General features: G+C 44.3%; 1 protein-coding gene across 14 annotated transcripts in view; it reads right to left on the bottom strand.

Moving 5' to 3' along the window:
• Nucleotides 1-21,801, bottom strand: part of LOC118314679 (unconventional myosin-IXAa-like) — a 138,706-nt gene that overhangs the window by 14,345 nt on the left and 102,560 nt on the right. For 6 of the 14 annotated variants that reach the window (XM_047333554.1, XM_047333552.1, XM_047333547.1 and 3 more), the window contains 24 exons: nt 21,596-21,717; nt 20,005-20,146; nt 18,074-18,269; nt 15,817-15,936; nt 13,069-13,144; nt 12,694-12,837; nt 12,187-12,226; nt 11,945-12,067; nt 11,662-11,742; nt 11,437-11,547; nt 11,100-11,222; nt 10,833-10,982; nt 8,713-9,014; nt 7,158-8,342; nt 6,804-6,888; nt 5,956-6,159; nt 4,502-4,599; nt 4,065-4,168; nt 3,563-3,783; nt 2,627-2,743; nt 2,178-2,366; nt 1,858-1,905; nt 1,648-1,759; nt 168-229 (listed from right to left, as the gene is read on the bottom strand). In XM_047333554.1, coding sequence (XP_047189510.1) covers nt 168-229; nt 1,648-1,759; nt 1,858-1,905; nt 2,178-2,366; nt 2,627-2,743; nt 3,563-3,783; nt 4,065-4,168; nt 4,502-4,599; nt 5,956-6,159; nt 6,804-6,888; nt 7,158-8,342; nt 8,713-9,014; nt 10,833-10,982; nt 11,100-11,222; nt 11,437-11,547; nt 11,662-11,742; nt 11,945-12,067; nt 12,187-12,226; nt 12,694-12,837; nt 13,069-13,144; nt 15,817-15,936; nt 18,074-18,269; nt 20,005-20,146; nt 21,596-21,717 — 4,155 coding nt within the window. The remainder of the gene's footprint in view (nt 1-167; nt 230-1,647; nt 1,760-1,857; nt 1,906-2,177; nt 2,367-2,626; nt 2,744-3,562; nt 3,784-4,064; nt 4,169-4,501; nt 4,600-5,955; nt 6,160-6,803; nt 6,889-7,157; nt 8,343-8,712; nt 9,015-10,832; nt 10,983-11,099; nt 11,223-11,436; nt 11,548-11,661; nt 11,743-11,944; nt 12,068-12,186; nt 12,227-12,693; nt 12,838-13,068; nt 13,145-15,816; nt 15,937-18,073; nt 18,270-20,004; nt 20,147-21,595; nt 21,718-21,801) is intronic. The other 8 variants (XM_047333557.1, XM_047333549.1, XM_047333558.1 and 5 more) reach the window with 5 other exon arrangements.

Genomic DNA, 21,801 nt, shown 5'->3' on the forward strand with positions numbered 1-21,801 from the left:
AGGTTTAATACATCATGAAGCCACCGTATTTACCCAAAGCATAATTACTCCCCAATATGGAATGTCTCCTGCCCATACACATTTAACTGTGCTGTGATATCCATATTCACTAGATGTATTTTCATAGCACATTGAGACTATGGACAAAAATAAAACCATGGACCTACCTTTTTACTGCACTTGGTCGTCATCCTGGAACAGCACTTCCTGTGGCAGGCGTAGCGACACACTGTAGAAAACACAACACAATCAGACTGATAAGATTTCTCCAACCTCCTCACATAACAACCTGACAACCTCGACGACTCGGACAGGTAAACGCGAGGGAGCGACGGAGACCCCGAATGTGATGTCCGTGCTCTGAAAGAGCAGATGGAGCGTCGTAACTTGACAGAAGGAAGATTCATGAAAGGAGCACAAGGTTAAACAAATCTTCCTGACACTCAGGGAGGCAGGGCGAGTGTGTAAGTACCGTGAGTATGCATGTGCAGTGTGTGTGTGTGTGTGTGTTTGTGTGTGTGTGTGTGTGTGTGTGTGTGTGTGTGTGTGACAAGAGTAGGAGGGGGATGCGTGAGTGGAAAAACACTACACACAAAGACATGAGTGCCCTTTTGGTAAGTGAGTTAGGAGAACATTAGGAAGTGCTGGTGGTGTGTACATGTGTGTGTGTGTGCGGTGTGTGTGTGTGTGTGTGTGTGTAAGTGTATTAGTGGGCAGGCTTGCAGATCTTAACAGCATGCTTTTAGACCAAATACAAAAGTGCAAAACAAAAAGCAAAAAATCGGAGGTCAAAACCAATAATCCTTTGTATATATACTTTATATCCCTAAATGTCTTTACGCCAATGTAACACTGTCATATACATCATATAAATTGTCTTTATTTCATTGTTCATTAATCCCAGTTAGTAGTAATCAAATCCATTAATTTATTCAGAGGAAAGCACATGACAGACTGCTGTGGCTTCCTCAACATGTAAAACTGTACATCGAAATCAAGGAATGTCCGACACAATCGGACACACACATGCTATGTACTGTAATATCTTTAAGTGAAACGTAAAAATTCCCTGATATCTCATGACTCTTCCAGACAATGATTCGTCTTTGACTTCCGACCTCAGTACTTTCCGTGTTCCATGACCGCACCAAACAATGTAAACCACTGTTACATCAACAAACCATGTCGTCAAATGATTGGTTTGAAGGCTTGTGGAAGCGAAGGAAATTATTTTCAGTGTCGTCTGAATGGTATTTTCCACACTATTAATATTGGAGTGGAGTTAAGACGAAGTACGGTGGCTTTGCTCGGCTCGGCTCACTTCGTTCAGGCTGGTATGGGACTCTAGTGTGGACTGAGCAAAGCCAATTCATTTGATTTATGAATTTCAAAGAAGCTTAACAACAATATCAATATGATCCACGCGCTTATCAAAGTGAACTGTTATGGAAGTCATATCTAAGTGAAGTGAGTTAAACGTGTCACAGGAGTAAGCTTTTTTTTTTGACGACACTTCTTGGGCTGATATTATTAATGCTGTTATGGAGCATGCAAACTAAACAGGTCTGAAAAAGGAACGTGTGTGTGTGTGTGTGTGTGTGTGTGTGTGTGTGTGTGTGTGTGTGTGAGGGTTTTCCCAGTCCTCACGTTTGCAGACGCAGGCTCTGTCCATCATCCAGATGAGGGAGGAGCAGTACTCGCAGTAGGTGGGGATGCTGTACTGGGTGGATTTGAAAATGTGGCCATTGTGTTCTTCCACCTGCAGGGGGCAGTAGAGCATTCACCAGTCACATCAGATTCATTTATTTTATTCCAAATATGTTGTTTTTTCATGTACCAAAGCGTTGCTTGACTCACAATGTCAGTTTCCTTCTTCCGCGACTTCTTGCGCTCACGTTTAGGAGCCTGAAAAGAGAGAGACACTTGTTACTTTGTGTGTTTGTTGTAATTCAACCAAAAGTTATGAAGTGCTCCACAGTCTTTAAGTTTACAGTGTGCATTTAATGGTTAAAAGGCACGCGGTAACTCTAAAATTCTTAATATCTGCATTTCTTGTGCAGTTTTTGTTTTGCTTGTTTGCTTTTAATTGATATTGATGATAGATAAACCTGTTAAAATCCCTCCAGATGAACACGTATTTGTCCATCAACAGAGTCTCACAGCTTTTCCAGTCTTACCCGGCCGATGGTTCCCTCCATGGGCTTGTACTCGGTCATGAATTCATCCAGGAAGACCTTGAAGGTGTTGACCCACACCTTCACCGGCGACTCGCTCCAGTCCCTCTGCTCCAGGCGCATGGTCTTCTCCAGGATGTGCTCGAACAAGGCGTAGAGGTCCTTGTAACGGATACTCTTCCCGTCATCCATCTGGTGGCGAGGAAAAAAGGAAAGGAAAGATATATCATCCAGTTTGCATACGGTTACATCAGTTACAGCTACAGTTCGAGAGTTTTCTCTTCAGTATAGATTGCTCAGGTTTTTCAGTTGAGCCGTCTGATGTGCCTGATTGCACATTCAGGGAAAAGAATCAGTTCACCGTAGTTTTCTGTGATTATAAATGTCCCCATCTCACTGATCCTGTTGTGTTCGCAGTAGGTGAGACAAAGGGAAGAGCAGCGAGGACTCACAGCCAGAGCGGTGGAGTACGAGTTGAAGATGTTGATCCGGAACTCCTTCAGCGCCTTCTTGAAGACGACGTCCACCATGGTGTCCTTCTTACTGTCTTCGGAATCAAGGTCAGCGATCTGGCGGGACAATTCAAATAAACGGCTCAGCTCAACAAGTCGACGAGGGATGATAAATAAATAATGTGGACAAAAAAGCCATGCACAGCAACTTCGTGTTAAAATGTAATGTGGAATGCAAGGTTTCCTTTAAAAAATGGGAAGTCTGTACCATAATTTTCTAATCTAGCAGGAATATTCCCCTTTTAAAACAGGCAGTAAAAGCATCTTCTTCATACACAAATATACAATGAATGAACATAATACAATGTTTTGCACCGTCATACCCATACCTCCTGGAGTGTGTTAAATGTTGTGCGTAGTGATTAAGAAGAAGTCGTATTAGTTGCAGTCATGGCAACAGAATAAATAGGACGAACAAATCTGACAATAAGGGAAAGGCTAAATCAGAAAACTGTTCCTATGGCAGACTAAAATAATGCCAACAAGATTCATCAATTTAAATTTGAGACTTTTTAAATAAGTTCGTTTTTAAAAAAAAAAAAGGATGGCAGCTTTTACAACTGAGGTCTGGATGACTGACATTATATATTTTCATCAAAATGACAGGCTGCCGCACTTTTAAGTTTGGAAACTACACGCAGGACTTGATACACGACACCATGAATCCAAAGATTTCTGTTGTCACGTAACTTTTGAGATAATTATGCATTGTCTAGGTTTTGAAATGTCTCTCTGCTCCCCCTCAAAACACCTGTGGTTAAAGTGGATTTGGGGCTCACTTGATTGAAAAATTACATTTATACAAATAAATAAATAATAAAAATCATGTCCATCAGCCGGTCAGGCCAGAAGGTGTGTACAGGGTTAGCCTGTCACCTTCTTCATGAGGAAGTCGTTCATGCTGCGGTAGTCGTGGGCCGACGACAGGATGTGCAGGGCGTCGTTCTGCCACTGGGCGGGCTCCAGGGCGATGCTGCTGATCTTCACACTGCGACGCCTCCTCATTTTAGGAGACGGCTCCTTGTTCTCCTTACTGTCCCTGACCCCTCCGGAGGAGGCTGCCTCCAGGTCCGGACTGTGAGGAGGAGAGGGGCCTTCTGGGACACAAAGAGGGAGGAACAGGGATTAATTGAAAAAATCGTTTGTGATTTTGTTAAACCAGGAGTGAAACATTTTGTCTGTGATCTATACTGTGCTCTGCTGCCGTCTTGTTTCTTATCATGACTTCTGGTGGAGGGTGACCATAACTACAATTTACCTGCTGCAGGGTAAATTTATACTGGAGCAATTTGTATTTTTGTATTTGTGTTTACTCTCTATGTATCTATACATCGACACTCAAAGTCTCAAACACAAAGTTTAAAAGCATTTTTTTTACCATGTGTCTCTCCGGCCTCACTCATGCTCGGCTGCTTCTCTCTCGACAGTTTCTTCTCTCCATGCTTCGTCTTGCTCCAGAATCGCATCTTCCCTCTCATCCTGCTAAATGACAAACGCAAGGTGATTAATGAATTAATTAAAACATATGATGTCCATGTCACATTGCAGTTTCAAAACACCAGGCCATCAAATGATCTTATGAATGCTTTGAAGTCCTAAAAGGGTTTAACCACAATAAGTAAGAAAAAATGTTTGTAAATATGATTTTTTTTCTAATTGTCTTTAACAAACAACCAGGTCAAACCAATGTTATTAATTCATTTTATTAATAACTTTCATATTATTTAATTGCAAATTTTATTTTTGCTACCATACTACTGCATACTTCTGTCTGTGTAGATGCACAGTAAACATAAAAACACTTGGGGTATCTACCTTCCATCGTGACTGGAGGTTTTCCTGAGGACCTCGACCTTGCCGAGGTCTCCTGATGACATGGTTTTATGGATTTTCTTCTGGTCTTTGTGAGAAGACTGGAGAGCAGACAACAGCAACAACCAGGTGAGAAAAACATATATTTAAAATACAATCTATTGCAGTCAGTTGACCGAGCTCTGGCACGTTTCAAACTTGTCCAGGATGCAGCAGTTTTGATGATGAGTTTAGCGACATACAGCAGAGCTCAGTATCTTCTACTATCTCTGTCTATAATCATAGAGAAAAAAATGCACTATCCTTCACCACCACAGTATATATTCTGGTCCAGGTGATGCTACTAAATCTGACAAGATGGAAGAAAATCAAGAGAATGACGCTGATGCTGCGAGTGAGGTAGAGAAACAGAAGTCATGCTCTGAGATCCTGTTAGAGAACGGCGACGTTAGTGAGAAGTTACTCTGCTCGGGGTTCAAACGACTCCAGCATGCAGGAGCAGCGGTTGGCGTGCAGTGCAACACGAGGCGGGACGGGGTTTGTTTTCGGGGACAGGCCCGGTGTCGGGAGGTCAAAATGTGAGCGCACGAGCTCTTCAGCGGGCAACAGCCTGACAGCGAAGCAGCTCTTACCATTGGACATCTGTTCACGGCTACAGAACAAGCAGTTACAGGGATAATTGAAGTTTAAATTATTGAGTTTTAACTCTTCTATTTTTCATTCAAGAACTGCACCATTGTGAGAAGATCACGTAGGGTTAGGGGTTCACCGGAAACTGACAACTCTCCAAGTTTCATTTGATGCAGCAGCAAACAAAGAATCTAAGGCTGAAGCTGCTGCTGTCAGTGATGTGAAGAAATCAGCTTCACCTAACAAATATCTTTACTTCATGAATCAATTAATTGATCAACAGAAATTAAATCTCAGTTTTTTTAAATGCATTTAATAACTAATGTTGTTTATGTTTCTAATTGTCAAAACCAAAGTCCTGCTGCTCTTCTTAGTTTTATATCATTGTAAACTGAAGATCTTGAGGTTTGGGGCTGTTGGTTGGACAAGGTCAGAAAAGTGGTTACGGGAACAAAATATATGAAACAAATGTAGACATAATGATAAAAAAAAATTGTTTTGTGTTAATACTGAGGGAAAATATGAGATTTAAAGTCGAAGAATCCCTTGACGGACATTCTTGAGGCGGAAAAGGGGAGTGAAGCCTAAAGAGGACAGCTCAGCTTGGGCCGATTTGACAGCCTGTTTGAGTGAAGGGCAGAAACACCAGTCTGCTCATCAGCAGTGAAACAGTCCAGTAAAAGTGGAGTTAGCAGTGTTAAATAAAGCTCCTCCCCGGCTGCTTGGCCGGGTCCACCTGAGAGGAAGGTGGTGGAAGGGTCGGGTGGCGGAGTGGACAGGAAACTTGTTTGGAGGTCATGGGACCCCCCGGAGATCCGGTATTTTACCATCTCGGAGTCACTGTGACAGTCTGCTTCAGGGCGGGCGAGGGAGGGAGACAGGGAGGGGGGCAGCGTGCGGGAGTGGGCGGGGATGTAGTATTCGTCGTCGTCGTCTGACTGCGTCGCCCCCTCAGAGTTACAGCGGGTGAGGAAGTCAGAGCGCGTCCGGGACATACGAGCTTTCTTTTTGGGGCCTGGACGGCCCACCTGCTTCCAAGCAACCACAGGAACATCAGGTAAGCTGCCACATATCGTGTGTGTGTGTGTGTGTGTGTGTGTGTGTGTGTGTGTGTGTGTGTGTTTGTGTAAAAAAATGCACACGATCATGTATACGCTTGAAGCAAAGCACAAGACTGTGAATCTACTGTAGTGAAAAGTGAATGCAAACCTTCTTTTACTGATACATCTTTCATGAGGTAAATTCTCAGCAAAACCTAAAGGAAGTAGCCACAGAACTGAAAAAAGGTTCCACTTAAATCTAAGAGAACACATATGAACTACGTGTAGAGCTTTTTAAAACATTTCACTTAAGCTCTGGCAGACGAGGCCTTTCAAAGATCTGCACAAAGCGATTTGGTGACAGATTCCTTTTAAACATTTTCATCAAAAATAAGTTGCGAGCTAAATATTTCTACAGCTTTAAGTGTTAGTTTGTTGTTTCCTTTATATTTGTAAGAGCAATGTGAGCCACTACAAACCAATTCACCCACTTTTTTTGTAGATATTAGATATTCAGTTTTACAATCAGAAATATGCTCTCAACTTGAGCTTTACCGCAAAGAGATTAGTCTGCACACACTGTTCGACAATCTAACGGTGGGCACATGCTGCTCGCACACATTTTTGCGTCCTACCTCTCTGTTTCTGGATCCAGCAGATTTCGAGTCATCTCTGAACATGGCAAGGGATCTTTCCTGGTTCACCAAATCCTTATCAGACCTGCAACACGGGACTTGGTGTTAAGAGTTTGATACAAAAAGGTTGAAATCTTATTTTAAGCTTGCGGTAGATTGTAATGTTTTTGCTTTCACTGGGGAAGGGGAAGGTCAATATACACATTTGCCTTTACCTGAGGAGAGGATTATATTAAACCGCCACAACATATTTTCACGTATTATTAAAGCAGCTTTGGGGAACAAACTTTACAAAAGGTAGGATTGCGCCTTCTCCAAACTACGCCCACATCCTTGGGGTGATGGTGCACTTACTTGGAGAACGGTAGCTTGCGTCTGGGCGGGGAGAACACCGAGTTGGACGGTTTCTCCACCATGTTCACGATCACAGTCTGCGCCGAGCTCTTCTTCTGGGCTTTGGGTGGTTTGGTGTCCAGGGTCGGGCTGGGAGCCCCCTGCGCTGGCTGGACCACGTTCCTTTCCGGCTGAGTTGGGGGAACAGCGGGCTTGGGCTCCAGGATGATCTGGATGTCCACCTCCGAGGAGGAAATCCCCGGTGCGTCCGGACTCGATCCATGGGGGGTCGATGAGGGCAACACGGAGGACTCGTCCACCCCGTTCACGTCTCTACTGGGCCGGGCAGCAGTCCCATGGGCCTGCTCTGTGTCTGAGCCGACCTCCAAGCCTACAATCGGGGTCGTTTGAGAACCGGATGATGCCGTTCCTGTTTGGGGAGCTCCTTCCAGGGTTTGGGCTGCCAGCAGCTCCTCCTCATCCACAGGGCTCTCCTTCTGCATACTGATCAAAACCACAACCGGCCTTCGAGAGGTGGACTCCCTTCTCTCTTGGTAAGATTTGCTGGGGCTTTCGAATTTTGGTTCATGAACTGGACTTTGGTCGGAAGCGATATAAAATGTTGCCCTGGCAACCTCCATTACAGGCTTTTCATTAGAGTTAGAATCTCTCAGCCTCTCGTGTAGTTGAATATCCAGAGCGTGGGATTGTTCTTGAGGTGCAGTCGACTGGGAACCAGAACCTCCAGAGCCGTCGGTCTCCATGTCGTCTACACTGAGAAGCTCAAAGCTGCCATGACTAGATTGTCGTCGGGAGTGTCTGTGATGCTCTTCCGGCTGAGAGGTGCCGCTGTCTGGGACTGAGTCTTCCTGCGCAGGACCTCCCACACTGGTGGTCCGGACCCTCAGGAGCTTCAAGCTGAACTGGGCCTGCTCCAGCTCCCTCATCCGCCTGCTCTCGCGTTTCGACCGGTTCTTGTGGCTCGTCTCATCCACGCTCCTGCTTCGCTCCGAGTCCTCTTCTTTCTCCGTCTCTCCCACATCGACCAAAACGGGCTTGGGGTCTTCGGAGAGTTCTGCCGACATGTCCTGGACACCGCTGTCCTGTCCCAATGAAGTCAGGTCTTCCGTGGTTCCTGCATCCATCTCTGCTGATGTACTCTGCTCTCCACAGAGTCTTTCATGCTGCGTCTTCACTTCTCTGAGCCTGAAAACAAAAAAGAAAAGTGTCATTGGAGTGAGCCGAAAACAGAACATTTCTCACACTAATTATGAAAACGTGTCCACCATTTTTGTTTGTTTGGGGGTTTGTTTAACAGTTTTCCCACAAATTTTTGACCACCTAGGGGCGGTGGAAACAAGTTGTAAACAAAAGTTTTCTTTCTGGCCACCCAAGAGATGTAGGATAGTCCCTCCTCTTTAACTGTTTTTGTTTCCCACCTTGTCTTAAGAGAAAATATCAGTGTATGTGTTTACCAGCTAGTCTCTAAGTGTAGTGAGCAAAAATCACCAAAAGCCCAAGTTGCAAATCAACCACTCAATCAACCGACCACTCGTTCTCTAACTCCTCCGTTCACCTGAGTCGAGCCAGGTATCCCCTTCCCCTCGCCTGCAGCTGCGTCACAGTCCTGCACGTCCCGCAGTAGCGGCTCCTCTCTCTGAAGCCCCTCCAGGCCGTTTGAACCGTTACGGCGGCCGAAGCCCTGCGACGGCGGCAGTTCCTCCAGCTCCTCTGTATGGCGATGGCGGCCTCCCGCGACTGCAGGAAGCTCCTGCGCTCCGCGTAGCCCCTCCAGGCCGCCTGCAGACAGACTGCCGCCCCCTCCTCAATGCTCGAGTCGATGGCGGATTGTCTGAGGAGGCAGCATCGCCACCATCGCTGCAGACGAACAGAGACATGGACCAAAATGTTTAGTTACCATGAGAGGTGGAAACACACGCTGCCTTTTGGACAGAAACCCCTAGTTTTACAACCGTCACCTGAACGGAGTCATGAGTAGACCGATCATCTTCGACAAAGATTTGACAAAATCCTCCTTGTGATTCACACGACGCGAAACTTTAAGAGTGAATTTTGGGAAACTAATTAGGATATTCTTCAATAGAAAAGGGTGTCCAGCTCTCGAAAAAGAGTCTCACTTCCTGCTGGGTTCACACGACACCAACTTTAGGGGAAGACCCACAATAAGTTAAAGAGAAGTTTTGGGATATTTTTGTTATTCATGGCAAGTTACAGTATGTCAGGACAATGTGATACAGTGCGACTGCCTTATCTGGCACCTGCATCTGGCAGACATCGCAGGAATGTTTAAAAAAACCTCAAACACGCATTATTTTGACTTGACCTCAGAATAACTTTGATTAACCTTCATTTTCGTCCTATTGAAAACTTCCTATCTAATCGAACTGATCTTATCCTCCTTATTCTGACAAACTTTCCAAAATAAAGGTGTCCTTATAGAATATTATATGTCCTTTTACAACCTCAATGTGCGCATTCCTAGTCAGTTGATAGTTTATGTGCTAAAGCTTCAGTAAATTATTCTCCCACTAAACGTTATCGGTGCTTCACTGGCTCCTGCTCTGCGTTTCAGTGCTTCTGGACCGACTTGAGTTCGACTGGGTTTGTTTTCTTTCAGCCTGACAAAGATTTGGACAGCTCCCCTCCGAGGGCTCTTCCAGAAAAAACATACCAACGGTGGCCTCAATGCAGTGTTTTTTTTTCCTCTGTCGGCCCTTCCACTGTTTTTATTCCCTCCTTATGTCTTTCTCTTCTTTCTTTCTTTCCCTCTTAAGAGAGACATGACAGTATGTAGTGTGTAATATTTCTTTTCTTTTCAAAAAAGGGTGAATAAAGGTCCTTTTTTCAGATTAGCTACCTCTATTTGAATACTCATACTATACATGCAGCTCGGAAGATATAATAAGAGCTCAGAGATCTGATTTTTTCCATTGTTATCAATCATTTTATCAACCAACACATTAATTCATTCATTTATGCTCTTTAAAGACGAAGTTTTGGTCAACACATGAAACTAAGGAAGTGCCAGGGCATCTGAAAACTAAAGGGAAACATAGAATTCAACCAATATGCCACTGATTACGAGGCAGATCTAAAATGTGTGGCAGTTCAAAGTCATGAAGAATTGAAATTAAGAATTAATGTTGGTCTTTATAGGAAACTCTTTTTTTCTTTTTCATTTGTCTACCACACAATGTCCTAGTTTCTTATAACTGCAAAATAGATAAATGCAATTTAGTGGAGCCGTAAATCCAAGCCTTTTTTATTTTTATTTTCTCGTATGAATTTTTCAAGGCTGTTTCATCTGTGACCTCCTGTTGTAACCAAACCCAGAAGTCTTATCATGAGGTCCTGGGCTCCACCTTATCATCACTGCAGTGAGGTGAGAAGTGAAACCACAGCAGAAGTGAGAGCAGAAATAGCTGGAGTACCAAGTGGAAACTGAGGATACATTCTTATTATATCTAATCACCATATTTAAGAGCCCTGTAAATGCACATCATTAATCACTGAATGAAGGCTGAGAAGCCTTAATGGACTACGAATGAACTCCTCCTTAAATGTTGGGTTTGAGGAATGTTGTCGCGCCTAAAGCAGTAACTTCACAGCTAATCAGGATTTGAAATGTTGCCAGTTTTGACCACCACCGTCCTCCTCCAAACCACAGCATCCCACCTGGACGGCACGAGCAGCTCGTCTCATGTCGACAAAGTGCTTCCTCTCCAGCACGGCCCTGAAGCGGCGCTGCAGTGTGACGATCCGCCGCAGGACCTCCTGATGGAGGAGGGTCTGAAGTCGCTGACGCTCCACCTCCCGCAGGAACACCTGCAGCATAACGGAACATGGGAATTGTTCACAGTCACACACGCGCACACACACACTGCAGCAGTCCACAGATTAAGAAGCAAAAGAAAGTGATGCATTGGTTTCTAGAGTCCGTACCATTGTGTTGCCCACTTGATACCCAGCAGGCATCAGGTGGATCCGTCTGAAGAACTCCCTGATACCGGACTTGGTCGGGCTCGTGCCTCGAGGCAGCAGCACGTGGAAGTGACGCACAAAGTCCTGCAACGCGGCGTATGCATGTGGAAACAGAGACAGTTTTGTCTACAGTGAGGCTACACGAGAGCTGGCAATTATCATTAAATTCGAGGTCGCACAGAAAAAAGAACACACTGGCACATAGGAGCTAATGACACAATGCTACGAATAAATAATACAGCAACACTGACATGGCAGCGACTGTACATGATGGCACATCGCAGTCGGAGAGCATTACCTTGAAGGTGTACTTGATGCTGTATCCTGATTGGCGGATCCGGACGGTTTCCAGCATACCCGTGTATCTGAGCTGCCTGAGCACCAGACTGTCATTGAAGCGCAGCGGCAGCTGAATGGGACACCGAAAGAGAGAGAGAGAGAAAGAGAGAGGGTCAATATAAAAAAGGAGGAACGTTATCCGGAAGCTCTGTTTCAGAGATGGCTCCTCCTCAGCAGAAATTACCTTCTCGGCGTTGGATCGAATACACTTGACGAAATATGGCTCCGACTGATCCAGAGTCTCCATCAGCTTATTGAGGGACGCCTGCAGACGCAAACATCGGACATCACATCCTCGTCCAATAACAATAAAAGGAACATTATTAGCCACTTTGATGGTGCTTTTCAGCATAAATAAACTCTTGTCCTGATTCAGCATTAAATACTTTGTTGCCAAGTCATCATAGGAGACAGGAATGTTTTTGTGATCCTCTGACTGTCCAGCGGAGGGCGACGGCGGCACTGACCTGGAACTGTGCGCTGATGCTGGGCGGTTTCTTCTTCTTGTGCAGGTGAAGCAGAGACTTGGTGATGCGGTCGTGCAGCGTCACGCTGCTCAGGTGGCGCAGAGACTTCACGTCCAACAAGTGCTGCGCACGGGAAGACCACACATTCAACGGACTGGGGTGCGCTGACGTGTTCGGTCGATACGTTTTTGGATAGTGTTATTAAAAATGTTGCTCTGTGTTTTGTCAGGTCTGTGTCTTACCTTGGGAAGGGACAGCTTGCTTTTGCAGTTTTTGTTCCTCCTAAAGGTGAGACATGAAGCTTTAATATCAAATGCATAACTCATTGAATAATGAACAGTATGCGCACAGCGGTGGCATTTAAAACACGGTTACACGCCGATATTCCTCAAGTGGAAAGTCTCAAGGTTCTTGGATTTCTCCTTGGGACAGCACATTTTTTCTACAGCAGGAATTGACCATGGAGACTTTCACTAGCACACCCTCCCACTTCCTTTGCCAGCTAAACATGTGTGTTAATATGTGTGTGACACCGATTAAAGATAACATCACTGATACCACACACTACAGCTGAGTGATGTCCACATGGTCTTGTCCTTTAGCTCAAACCAACAGGTTGAGGTGGACAGATGAAACAAATGAATGATGGGAATTGTATATATATTGGCCTTGTGACCCACATCCAGAACTTGTGTCGGAATCAGTGTTGACCGGTGTGACGTGTTTGGTTCGATGTGCGTCTCACTCACAGCAGGATGCCCTGAGCTCTCTCCAGGAGCTTGCTGTTGGTCGAGTTGAGGAAGATCCCGTCCTCTTCCAGGGAGGGACTTCCTGTCGAGGAGAGGCGACTCGACCTGGAGCTGCGACCGTTGCAGCCGACGCCGTAGCCATCCCTGCAGAGGGGAGGCAGGGACAGTTACTCGTCTAGACAATCTCTAGGTCTGCGTCAGAGGTAGTTAGTGTTGGGTGTTGCAAAACTTTCTAAAATGTATCAAATCTGAGGTAATAGTCTTTTTTTCCAACCAGCGTCTACCACGGGGCCCACTGACATGAATCTTGGAATAATGTTTGATGAAGATCCTTGTGAAGGAATGATGCTAGGACTTGTATCGTCTCCGACTCACCAGCTGGCTTTCTCATTCAGGGCATTGGTGCCTTGGAGATCTGACAGAGGAGTGCGGGGGTTCTTCCTCGTGATGCCTGGATGGAAGGAGATGAGAGGAGGAGAGAAAAGAAAATGGAAATAAAGGAAAAGGAAATATATATATATATATATGCGCTCACTGGATTCCTCTTCACCTGCATTTCAGTCAATCCCTATTTGTGAGTAGAGCATTGAGACCTCTACAGTCCTTCCACCTCTCTGAGGTGCAATTTCATTTGGCATTTGCAGTTTACAAAGAGTCTTCTTCGGCCTCTACGTTCCCCATTTCGCTTCCTTTCATCCACTGCTACGGCTTTATCATGCTCTTGTGTTGTCCTGAGGTTACTTTTCACCAGTCTGCCTCAACCTCAGTTGTTTTGTCAGTGGAACATTAATGTGTATGGAGGCATTACATACAAAAACAAGCAGCTAATGTGAGCTGGCTGTTCTCTTGTTAAAGTTTAAACTCACTGCTTTTACAACGCAATAACTTATTTCAACAGCAGAGACACACACACACACACACACACACACACACACACACACACACACACACACACACACACACACACACACACACACACACACACACACACACACACACACACACACACACACACACACACACACACACACACACACACACACAAAATTGTCAAGACACTGTGGGAATTTAAAAAATACTTCTAAATACACGCATTCACTTGAGTTAATTCAAATAACTGTTACCCCTCTCATGTATGAAACCACAGTCAGCGGGGCAGTTTACTTAGGTGAGCACAAAGACTGGAAACAAGGGGAAAAGCCTGGTTCTGTCCAAATATAACAAAATCTACCAAGCACTAGTAGCACCTAGGCATCGCACTAAATTACAAAATTTCTTACAATATTTCTTGTTGGGTTAATCCATGAAAATAATAGTAAATAGCATAAATATATGACAATGTCCTGTTTTATGAGATGTAATGTGCCAGACTATTTCTTCGCCGAGAGCAGCTAATTGCCGTGAGTCTGGCGACTGTAGTGGCATCAATCTTCTCCTCGTACTTTCTGCAAAGGAATATGTGGAATTCCCAAAACTAGCTCTCTAAACTAATCAAAAGTATCAATTTAACCGGGACAATTGTGACAATTCAAAGGTAGACATGTGCTTTGCCTACTAACTGAGGTCTTATTAAACAGTTTCATATTTCATCTCCACACATTTAGGGACTGTAGAAGAGATCAGACGATCAAATATTAAAAATGCTTTATCCCCATCGCCCATAACGCTATGTCTTTTTGCAGAATCTATAAGTCTAGTGCTCTAAATGCCAATGAGGACATCATGCATCATGCATTACAGGCTGAACAGCACTAACCGTGACGAAAACACCGATGTCAATGTGTAAAATCAGTGGAGTCTCCCTTTAGCACAGGACCCTCTTTGGGGAATTTGCTTGGAATTTGACATGGAAAACAGTTTCAGCGCCGACAGCTGTTAGAATTATGTGCATGGAAGCAGAGTGCTGCTTCACAACAAGATGACGCGCGACAAGCACACACACGCACTTGGATGTGTAGGCAAACGTGATGACAAACTCTGCCACACAAACACATGGTTATCAGCGGCACAACACATGATCAAGGGCGGCAGGCAAACCGAGAAAATCCAGGGGCTTCATTAAACCCTGCTGGTCCACATGGGGCTGATTCATTTGTCTGATCGCTCACGCGTGGTAATACGTCTGCCGTGTATGAGCTGTGCTCCGCTGTGAGTCAATCTGAGCAGCGCGCGTCGAAGGCCAAGTTGTCTGGTTTCCAATGTCTTATTAACAGCTGTAATAAAACCAGCTTACTGAGGCTGAAAATCATCAGAGATCTATTATTCACATCTTGACCACAAAAGGCTTTTTCCAATACCGCCCGGGATTGCTTTTCTTTGATTGCGTTGAGCTTGGTGAAAAGCTTCTGATTGGGATTTTCAGAAATAAATGGGAAATGGAAGCGTTTTTCCTCTCAGTTCAGCTCAGTTCAACAGACGTTTATCAACAGGAAACTAATCCATGTTGAATCCCATTTGCTCATATGGGGATTTTTATGAAAATGTCAATACTTTAACACAAGAAAGAATGTGTGCTCAGCTCAAAACACAGATGAGTTGAACTTGAAGAAATGTAAAAGGGAAAACAGATTTTAATATATACATAAACATACTGCCAAAAGACAGTCATAAAATTCCATATTATTTGTTTTGGATAATAAAATTCACACAACCACACTCAGTTTAAAAAAAGAGAAGAGGTTATAAAAATAAAATAAAAATCACCAAATAACGATGTTTTATTCTTTTTGAATAAAATATGATGATTATTTAAACAAATGTCTTCGACCCAGTTCTTTCAAATGTTTTAACGACATTTCTCATGTTTTATTAAAAAGTGAAAATGGATGAAAAAAATGTTTGTAGCAAAAAGAGTGGAGTGGTTTCACTATTTGCTTTTCTTTTATTAATTTGGAAGGCTGAACAACGGCTATGCAGAAACTATTTGTGCTTTTCTCTCTGTTTTTCACCTCCTCTTTGCAGAAACATATTCTGAGGCACTTTCACCTCGAGTGGACCCTCTTTACTAGAATGTTCTCCATGATAAGTGAGGGCAGAAAAAAAGTCCAAATAATAATCAATGTCAATCTTATCAATCGTGTACAACATGAGGCGGAGAGGCTTGTGATTTTTGGAGGAACTTACTGTATTTCTCATCTTTGCATCTCTGAAGGATCTCGAGGCTCCTCTGGTGAACCGGGTGGTGGAGGAAACTGAAGCTGTCAACAGTTTTGACAACGGTGCAGGGAACTGCTGCATCGTTCCCTAAAATGGTGAGAGGCCGAGACCGAGGGAGAGAGGAACAGACAGAGTCAAGAGACACTTAATGTTTGCAATGAAGCATCTCCATTTTCATGAAGGAGAAATAGGTTTCAATCCCCTAAACGTTAAAAAAAGGGAAAATAAATATGTAGAGAGAGAGGAGATAAAGGAAAATAGAGGGATGAGGTGAATTAAGGAAAATGAGAAGACAGGAGAGAGAAAAGAAGCAGCTGAGTAGAAACAAAAAGTAGGACGAGGGGGATTTCTCAAAAGAGTTTGAGAAAATAAAAGAAACTAAAACCCTCTGAGATGAGTCGGCGTGAGGTTTTCAAAGACTGCACTGTAACGTCCCTGCCAGATTAGGAAAAATAAACTCAGGAGTAGAAGATCAAACGCCCCTCTCCTCCTCATCATTTACAGTAGGAGCACAACTAACCTCCCCAAACACACCTCGTTGTTCTTGGCCCAGTTAAAACAGGACTTTTGGACCTCACAGTGCGGAGCGCGGCTTTCTCTACAGTAAACTGTAGCGTACAGTATAAGTACGAGGGTGTTCGGTGGTACGGTTAAGATCATCTATTGGCAAACAAAGAGTCGCGCTGAAACATTATGGGGCACACAATTATTGTTGCGTGCTGAAAGCTTGGGGGATGAAAAACAAGTAATTAATATTCCTGACAAAATGCAGGAGGGAAAAATGTGTGTATTGGCTTCAAAAGCATGTATCAGTAATTAGGGCTGCAGCTCATGAATTATGGATCTTGTTCTTTTTTATGATAAATTGACTATTTAGTCTAAAAATGCAAAAAAAAATAATACTTGATGCATGTTCCGAGAGCAAACAGTGGCGTGAACTAATTGCTTAAATAAATATATAAAGACACAAAGCTGTATAATATCAATATAATATATAATAATAATATCATATGTTTCTGCCGTTCGCTGATCTTTTGCATGAGGCAGGTTATTTTTTTCATGTTCTCCTTAAAACCTGGCTTCAAATCTTGATTATTTATCTGGACCATACAAGAATATAATATTAACAAAGGTTTTAATACCTTTTCTGAAAAAATAAGTTCAACTAAGCTAGACTATAATCATGATCATTATCCAAGCTGCTGTCACCTCATTAATATGCATTTGAACCTGTAAAACGTGGAACAAGATCTTGAAAAGAGACGCTGGAATAAACTAACTCTTGTAAATAGTGAAAGATTCAAGTGAAACATGACAAGCAAAATAAAACTGTAAAGTTATTGAGTGTCAAAGAAACAAAGGAGGAGCTCACCACACACACACACACACACACACACACACACACACACACACACACACACACACACACACACACACACACACACACACACACACACACACACACACACACACACACACACACACACACACACACACACTGGTTGTTAATAAGGACATACAAGTTCAAAGCTCCTTCCTGTTTCCGTGTCTGATGATTTAAGAACTGCTACTCAGTAAGACAGAGTAAGTAAGAGAGAGGAGTCGGGCTGAAGAACGCTAGATTTAGGCTCATTTATGAGAAAGAAGTTGGGCCATAAAAGTCACCAGATGTACCAAGATCGGGACTGTGTGTGTGTGTGTGTGTGTGTGTGTGTGTGTGTGTGTGTGTGTGGCACCAAACATCTGAGGATCCATCCCAACACCCACACTTGTTTTTATGAGTAGCTTGTGTGGCATATGTCTGGTACCTGCCATTAAGGCTCCAAGCATATGGATGTTAATCAGAGCTCATTGGGACACTCTTAGTTACTGTTCAAATCTTGCACATGATGAATTAAGTGGGATCAGTTCAGTATCACAGTTACAATCTGGTGAGGATTAATGGGCTAAGTTATCTACAGGAGAGTGGGTCTACTGTAAATGAAGCGGCATGTTCATTTGAAAGTTTTCTGCCTGATAACATTTTGAGGTAATTATTCAAAACTGTTCAAAAGAAAACACATTTCTCATGCGAAATACCCAACACGGATGGAAGTTCGGCAGAAAGTAGTGTGTTCCTGAAGGAGCCCGCCACTCATCGTAAGAAGCCGATTTAAGAATAAAGGCCTCTCATTGCCTTCAACATTTAAGCCGCTACCACTGGGATTTATAGCCAATTCCTCACCAGTTTTTTTGTGGGTGTGTCTGCGGCCGGCCTCCCTGAAAGCCACCAGGGCTCTGAAGTAAGATCGCAGCACGGCCCAGCGGAAGGTCGCCACGGGGTCGATTCCCATCAGGCCGCAGATGAAGGCGTTCTTGCTGCTCTTCAGCAAGGCCACGATGTCGGGGCGCATGTGGTCGGTGTTCTTCTCCCTGAAGTCCTGGGTGAAGGAAGGACACGTGCACCGCGTAAAGTTTGCGTCGTCATAATTAAGCGGATATGATGTTGTCTATGCGTGTATCACAACATCAAAGATAGAAATAGGGGAAAAAAATCAAATCATACAACTCCAGTATCATAACAAACAGAAGCAGAAGTTATTGTCTTGTGCTGAGCTGTGGTTTTTCTCTCCTTTTTTTTAGTTAAACAGTGGAACGGCAGCTGGCAGCACAGTTTATAACTATTACAGCTATTTATGGGCAAAAATTTCACTGCCGTTACTCAGCAGTTACAAGAATAGTTGGACTTTTTGGGAAAAGCGCTTACTCATTACATTTATATATTTATTTTGCAGAGTGTTAGATGAGAAGATCACTACTAATATTCTCCCGTCTGACATGATGAAGCCAGATATCTTCAGCAGACAGTCTCTCCTCAGTCATACTTCTGCACTTGGTTGTGTTCATGAAAAATGACACAAACACCAACAGCAACAAAGATGAGCAAAGGCTGGAGCGAGAGAGCCAAACGCCTGGCTCCTCCCTCCCTCACCTCCACACAGGCGACCCATCACGACATGAAGTGAATGTGGGATCGTCGGCGTCGGAACAGTTAGAGAAATGGCTGGATAGGGGGCAGCATTCAGGTTTCCTGACTATGTCTACACTGACTGCTGGATAAATGCAAAACGAAAATATATAAATATATATATCTATAAACATATATAATTAAAACGAAGCAGGACAGAATTCTGAACTTCTGATGCTATTCAAAATGGAGAAACATTATAGATCCTGCTTAAAACTCACTAATTAACACGTGAGTGTAGACCAGCACATGACTCCCCCTTCATAAAACCACACCTTCGCATTTCTACTGTCTGGTTTTTGTATATATATATATATGTATATATATGAAAGAAAATGCTCTTTGAGGTGCTGGTAAGACCAGACTCGCAGTCGCCCCATGTTTCCTGTCTTTGTGCTATGCCAAGCTAATCAGCTTCTTCCTCTGGCTCCGTATTACTCAGACAGTAGGAGAGCGGATCTTCACGTCACTCTTGAAAAGAAAAAAACGATACGAACACTTCCCCAAAGGTGTGTATTTAATCTCCGTGTTTGGTGTAATGACGAACATAAGCTCTGCACAACTTTCACGTCTTTACATTAAATTTGAAAAAAAAAAAAGGTTTCCACCGCACACATGACTGCTGATGACAGAGCCGAGAACTGTAAACCCTTCGACACTTTCTCCCATCACACGCTCTGAGTCGGATGTGTTCTCGCAGCTGAGCCAGGCGTCGGACACATTTCACACCAAACAACTCCTTGGCCCTCAGAAGATGCGCGAGGCAGCACCTTCCCACAGCCACGATGAGCGGCTGTTATGGATTAATGTTAAAGAGGCAAACAACAATACGCTCTGCCTCTTCCAGCACATGTGCTTTCTATCAAAACGCAGCTGGGGGTGAACGGAGAGTTAGATTTCGGAGGACAGATCGTCAGGTAGCTCCGCTGCAGACTTTCAGGGCCGCGTGCTTAAACCCGCCCGGTGTGAAGTGTCCCACTGGTTTTTGTAGCATCACAGTAAACCAAAGGGTTAATCAATTAATGTCTCCTTTTACAGTAAGATGTCCACCAAATATCCAATCGGCACACAGCATAATTTGGCAAATGTGCAAAATACGGCAGACACACATCCCCGATTGGCCATTCCCAGCAGATCGTGCCTCTCACCTTGACTCCGTACTTGACTTTTCCAGCGTAGTGTCTGATGATGAAGGCAGGCTCCATGACAGCAGGGAACTCGATGTAGCTGTTTCCTTCATGCTGACGCTTGAACTTGTCCAGCAAGGTCTGATTGGAGGCCTGGGGGAAACTAGACAAACAGTGGTGTTATCAGGCTCGGGTTCAAAACACGTAGGGGAACATCAGAAACTTAAATCTCTGGAACGATTAGGACTTTGTATGCACAACAATGCAAGTGCCATACGAAAATGTTTTTCTCGACAACAGTCACTTGTGTCTCCCCACAAATTTTCTATCTATTTTAAGGGGACGGGAGCTAACTACAGTCACACACACAACTAACTAATGCATCTTCTTGATGATTATGACCTGCATCTCTCAGGTAGGATAGAAGTGTACAACTCCACTTCTCCAGTTCCATTCCCCGAACCCCTCCGCTGTCACGAACTCAATGCTACGGCTCAGAATGAACCAAACGTACATTGCGCTCTCCTCGCACATCCGTCTTGTCGTTTTCACATTTGCTTCACGGTTATTTACCACCGACCTCAGCTGCCTGGATCATTCCTACGGTAGAGGCATGTTTCACATCATCTAAGCCTCTCCTCCCCACGTCACTGAAACACACTGTTGCCTCCAGTATATCCGCAGGGGACTCAGAGGTTGATGCTGTTACTGTAGAAATGAACCCCCACACTCGCCCCCTATCCTGCAGTAACCTAATCCACTCCTCCGGGGGCCCCGGGGCTCGGAGAGCTGCAGTAACTGTGACTGATGGGATCTCTGAGCATCTTTCTTTCTTTCTGCGTCATCATTTAGCATGAAGATCCTTCCCGTGGCAGCACAGACCCCGGGAGAGGCCCTGCCCCACCTCATTTTTTTTTGACCTTTTGACCCTCATCCTCCAAAGAAAGTGGTTCCCCTTTTCCACAATCACACACACACACACACACACACACACACACACACACACACACACACACACACACACACACACACACACACACACACACACACACACACACACACACACACACACACACACACGCCAAGTACACAAACACATACTGTACACACAATCTATTCCATTCCAGGCGTCATTAGATCCAGATGGAACCAGCTACGCTAAGTGGCAAGTGCGATGACAGCTAACGCAGATATATGTGGCCGTGTGTGCACCGCCTGATGCGTTTTTATGCAAAGGGAGCGAAGGAGCGCTGGATTTGATTTATGGAGAGGAGAGACGCAGAGGCAGCGCGCTGACCTACGGGGAGGAGAGCGTTTCACAATAGAGGAGGGAATCAGCATGACTTTATGTTACAGTTTCTTTATGTGATGTTATAAGATTTTTTCTTAAATGACACTAGGTCTGATTTTTCCAAATAGTATAGCAGCATGCCTCAACATCATCATATCATCCATCACAGAGTCAGCCAGGTCACTGTCGTTTTCCAGCAACTCCCGAATCTGAATGCACTCTGATATAATCTAAACCGGACGCACACAGCTGTCTTCCAAAAGTCACTGTATCTGGCTAACCGCTGCCCGTCAAAGCATCAAACTGCAGCAGGTGGCGTACTTGCACTCTTCATCCAGCAGGTGGAACAGCGCCGTGGGTTTCTTGCTGATGAGATTGATGCAGCCGCTGTTGTCGATGTATTCGATGTTGTGCCAGGTTATGCCCTCAGCCCTGTACTCCTCCTGCAGGGGAAAAACACAGAGGAAGGTCGGTTAATACACCAAACAAAACCCCCCAAAAAAACACATCTGCATTGACTCAACACT

The sequence above is a fragment of the Scophthalmus maximus genome, chromosome 7 (genome assembly GCF_022379125.1).
Source record: "Scophthalmus maximus strain ysfricsl-2021 chromosome 7, ASM2237912v1, whole genome shotgun sequence".
In the NCBI taxonomy this organism is placed as follows: Eukaryota; Metazoa; Chordata; class Actinopteri; order Pleuronectiformes; family Scophthalmidae; genus Scophthalmus; species Scophthalmus maximus.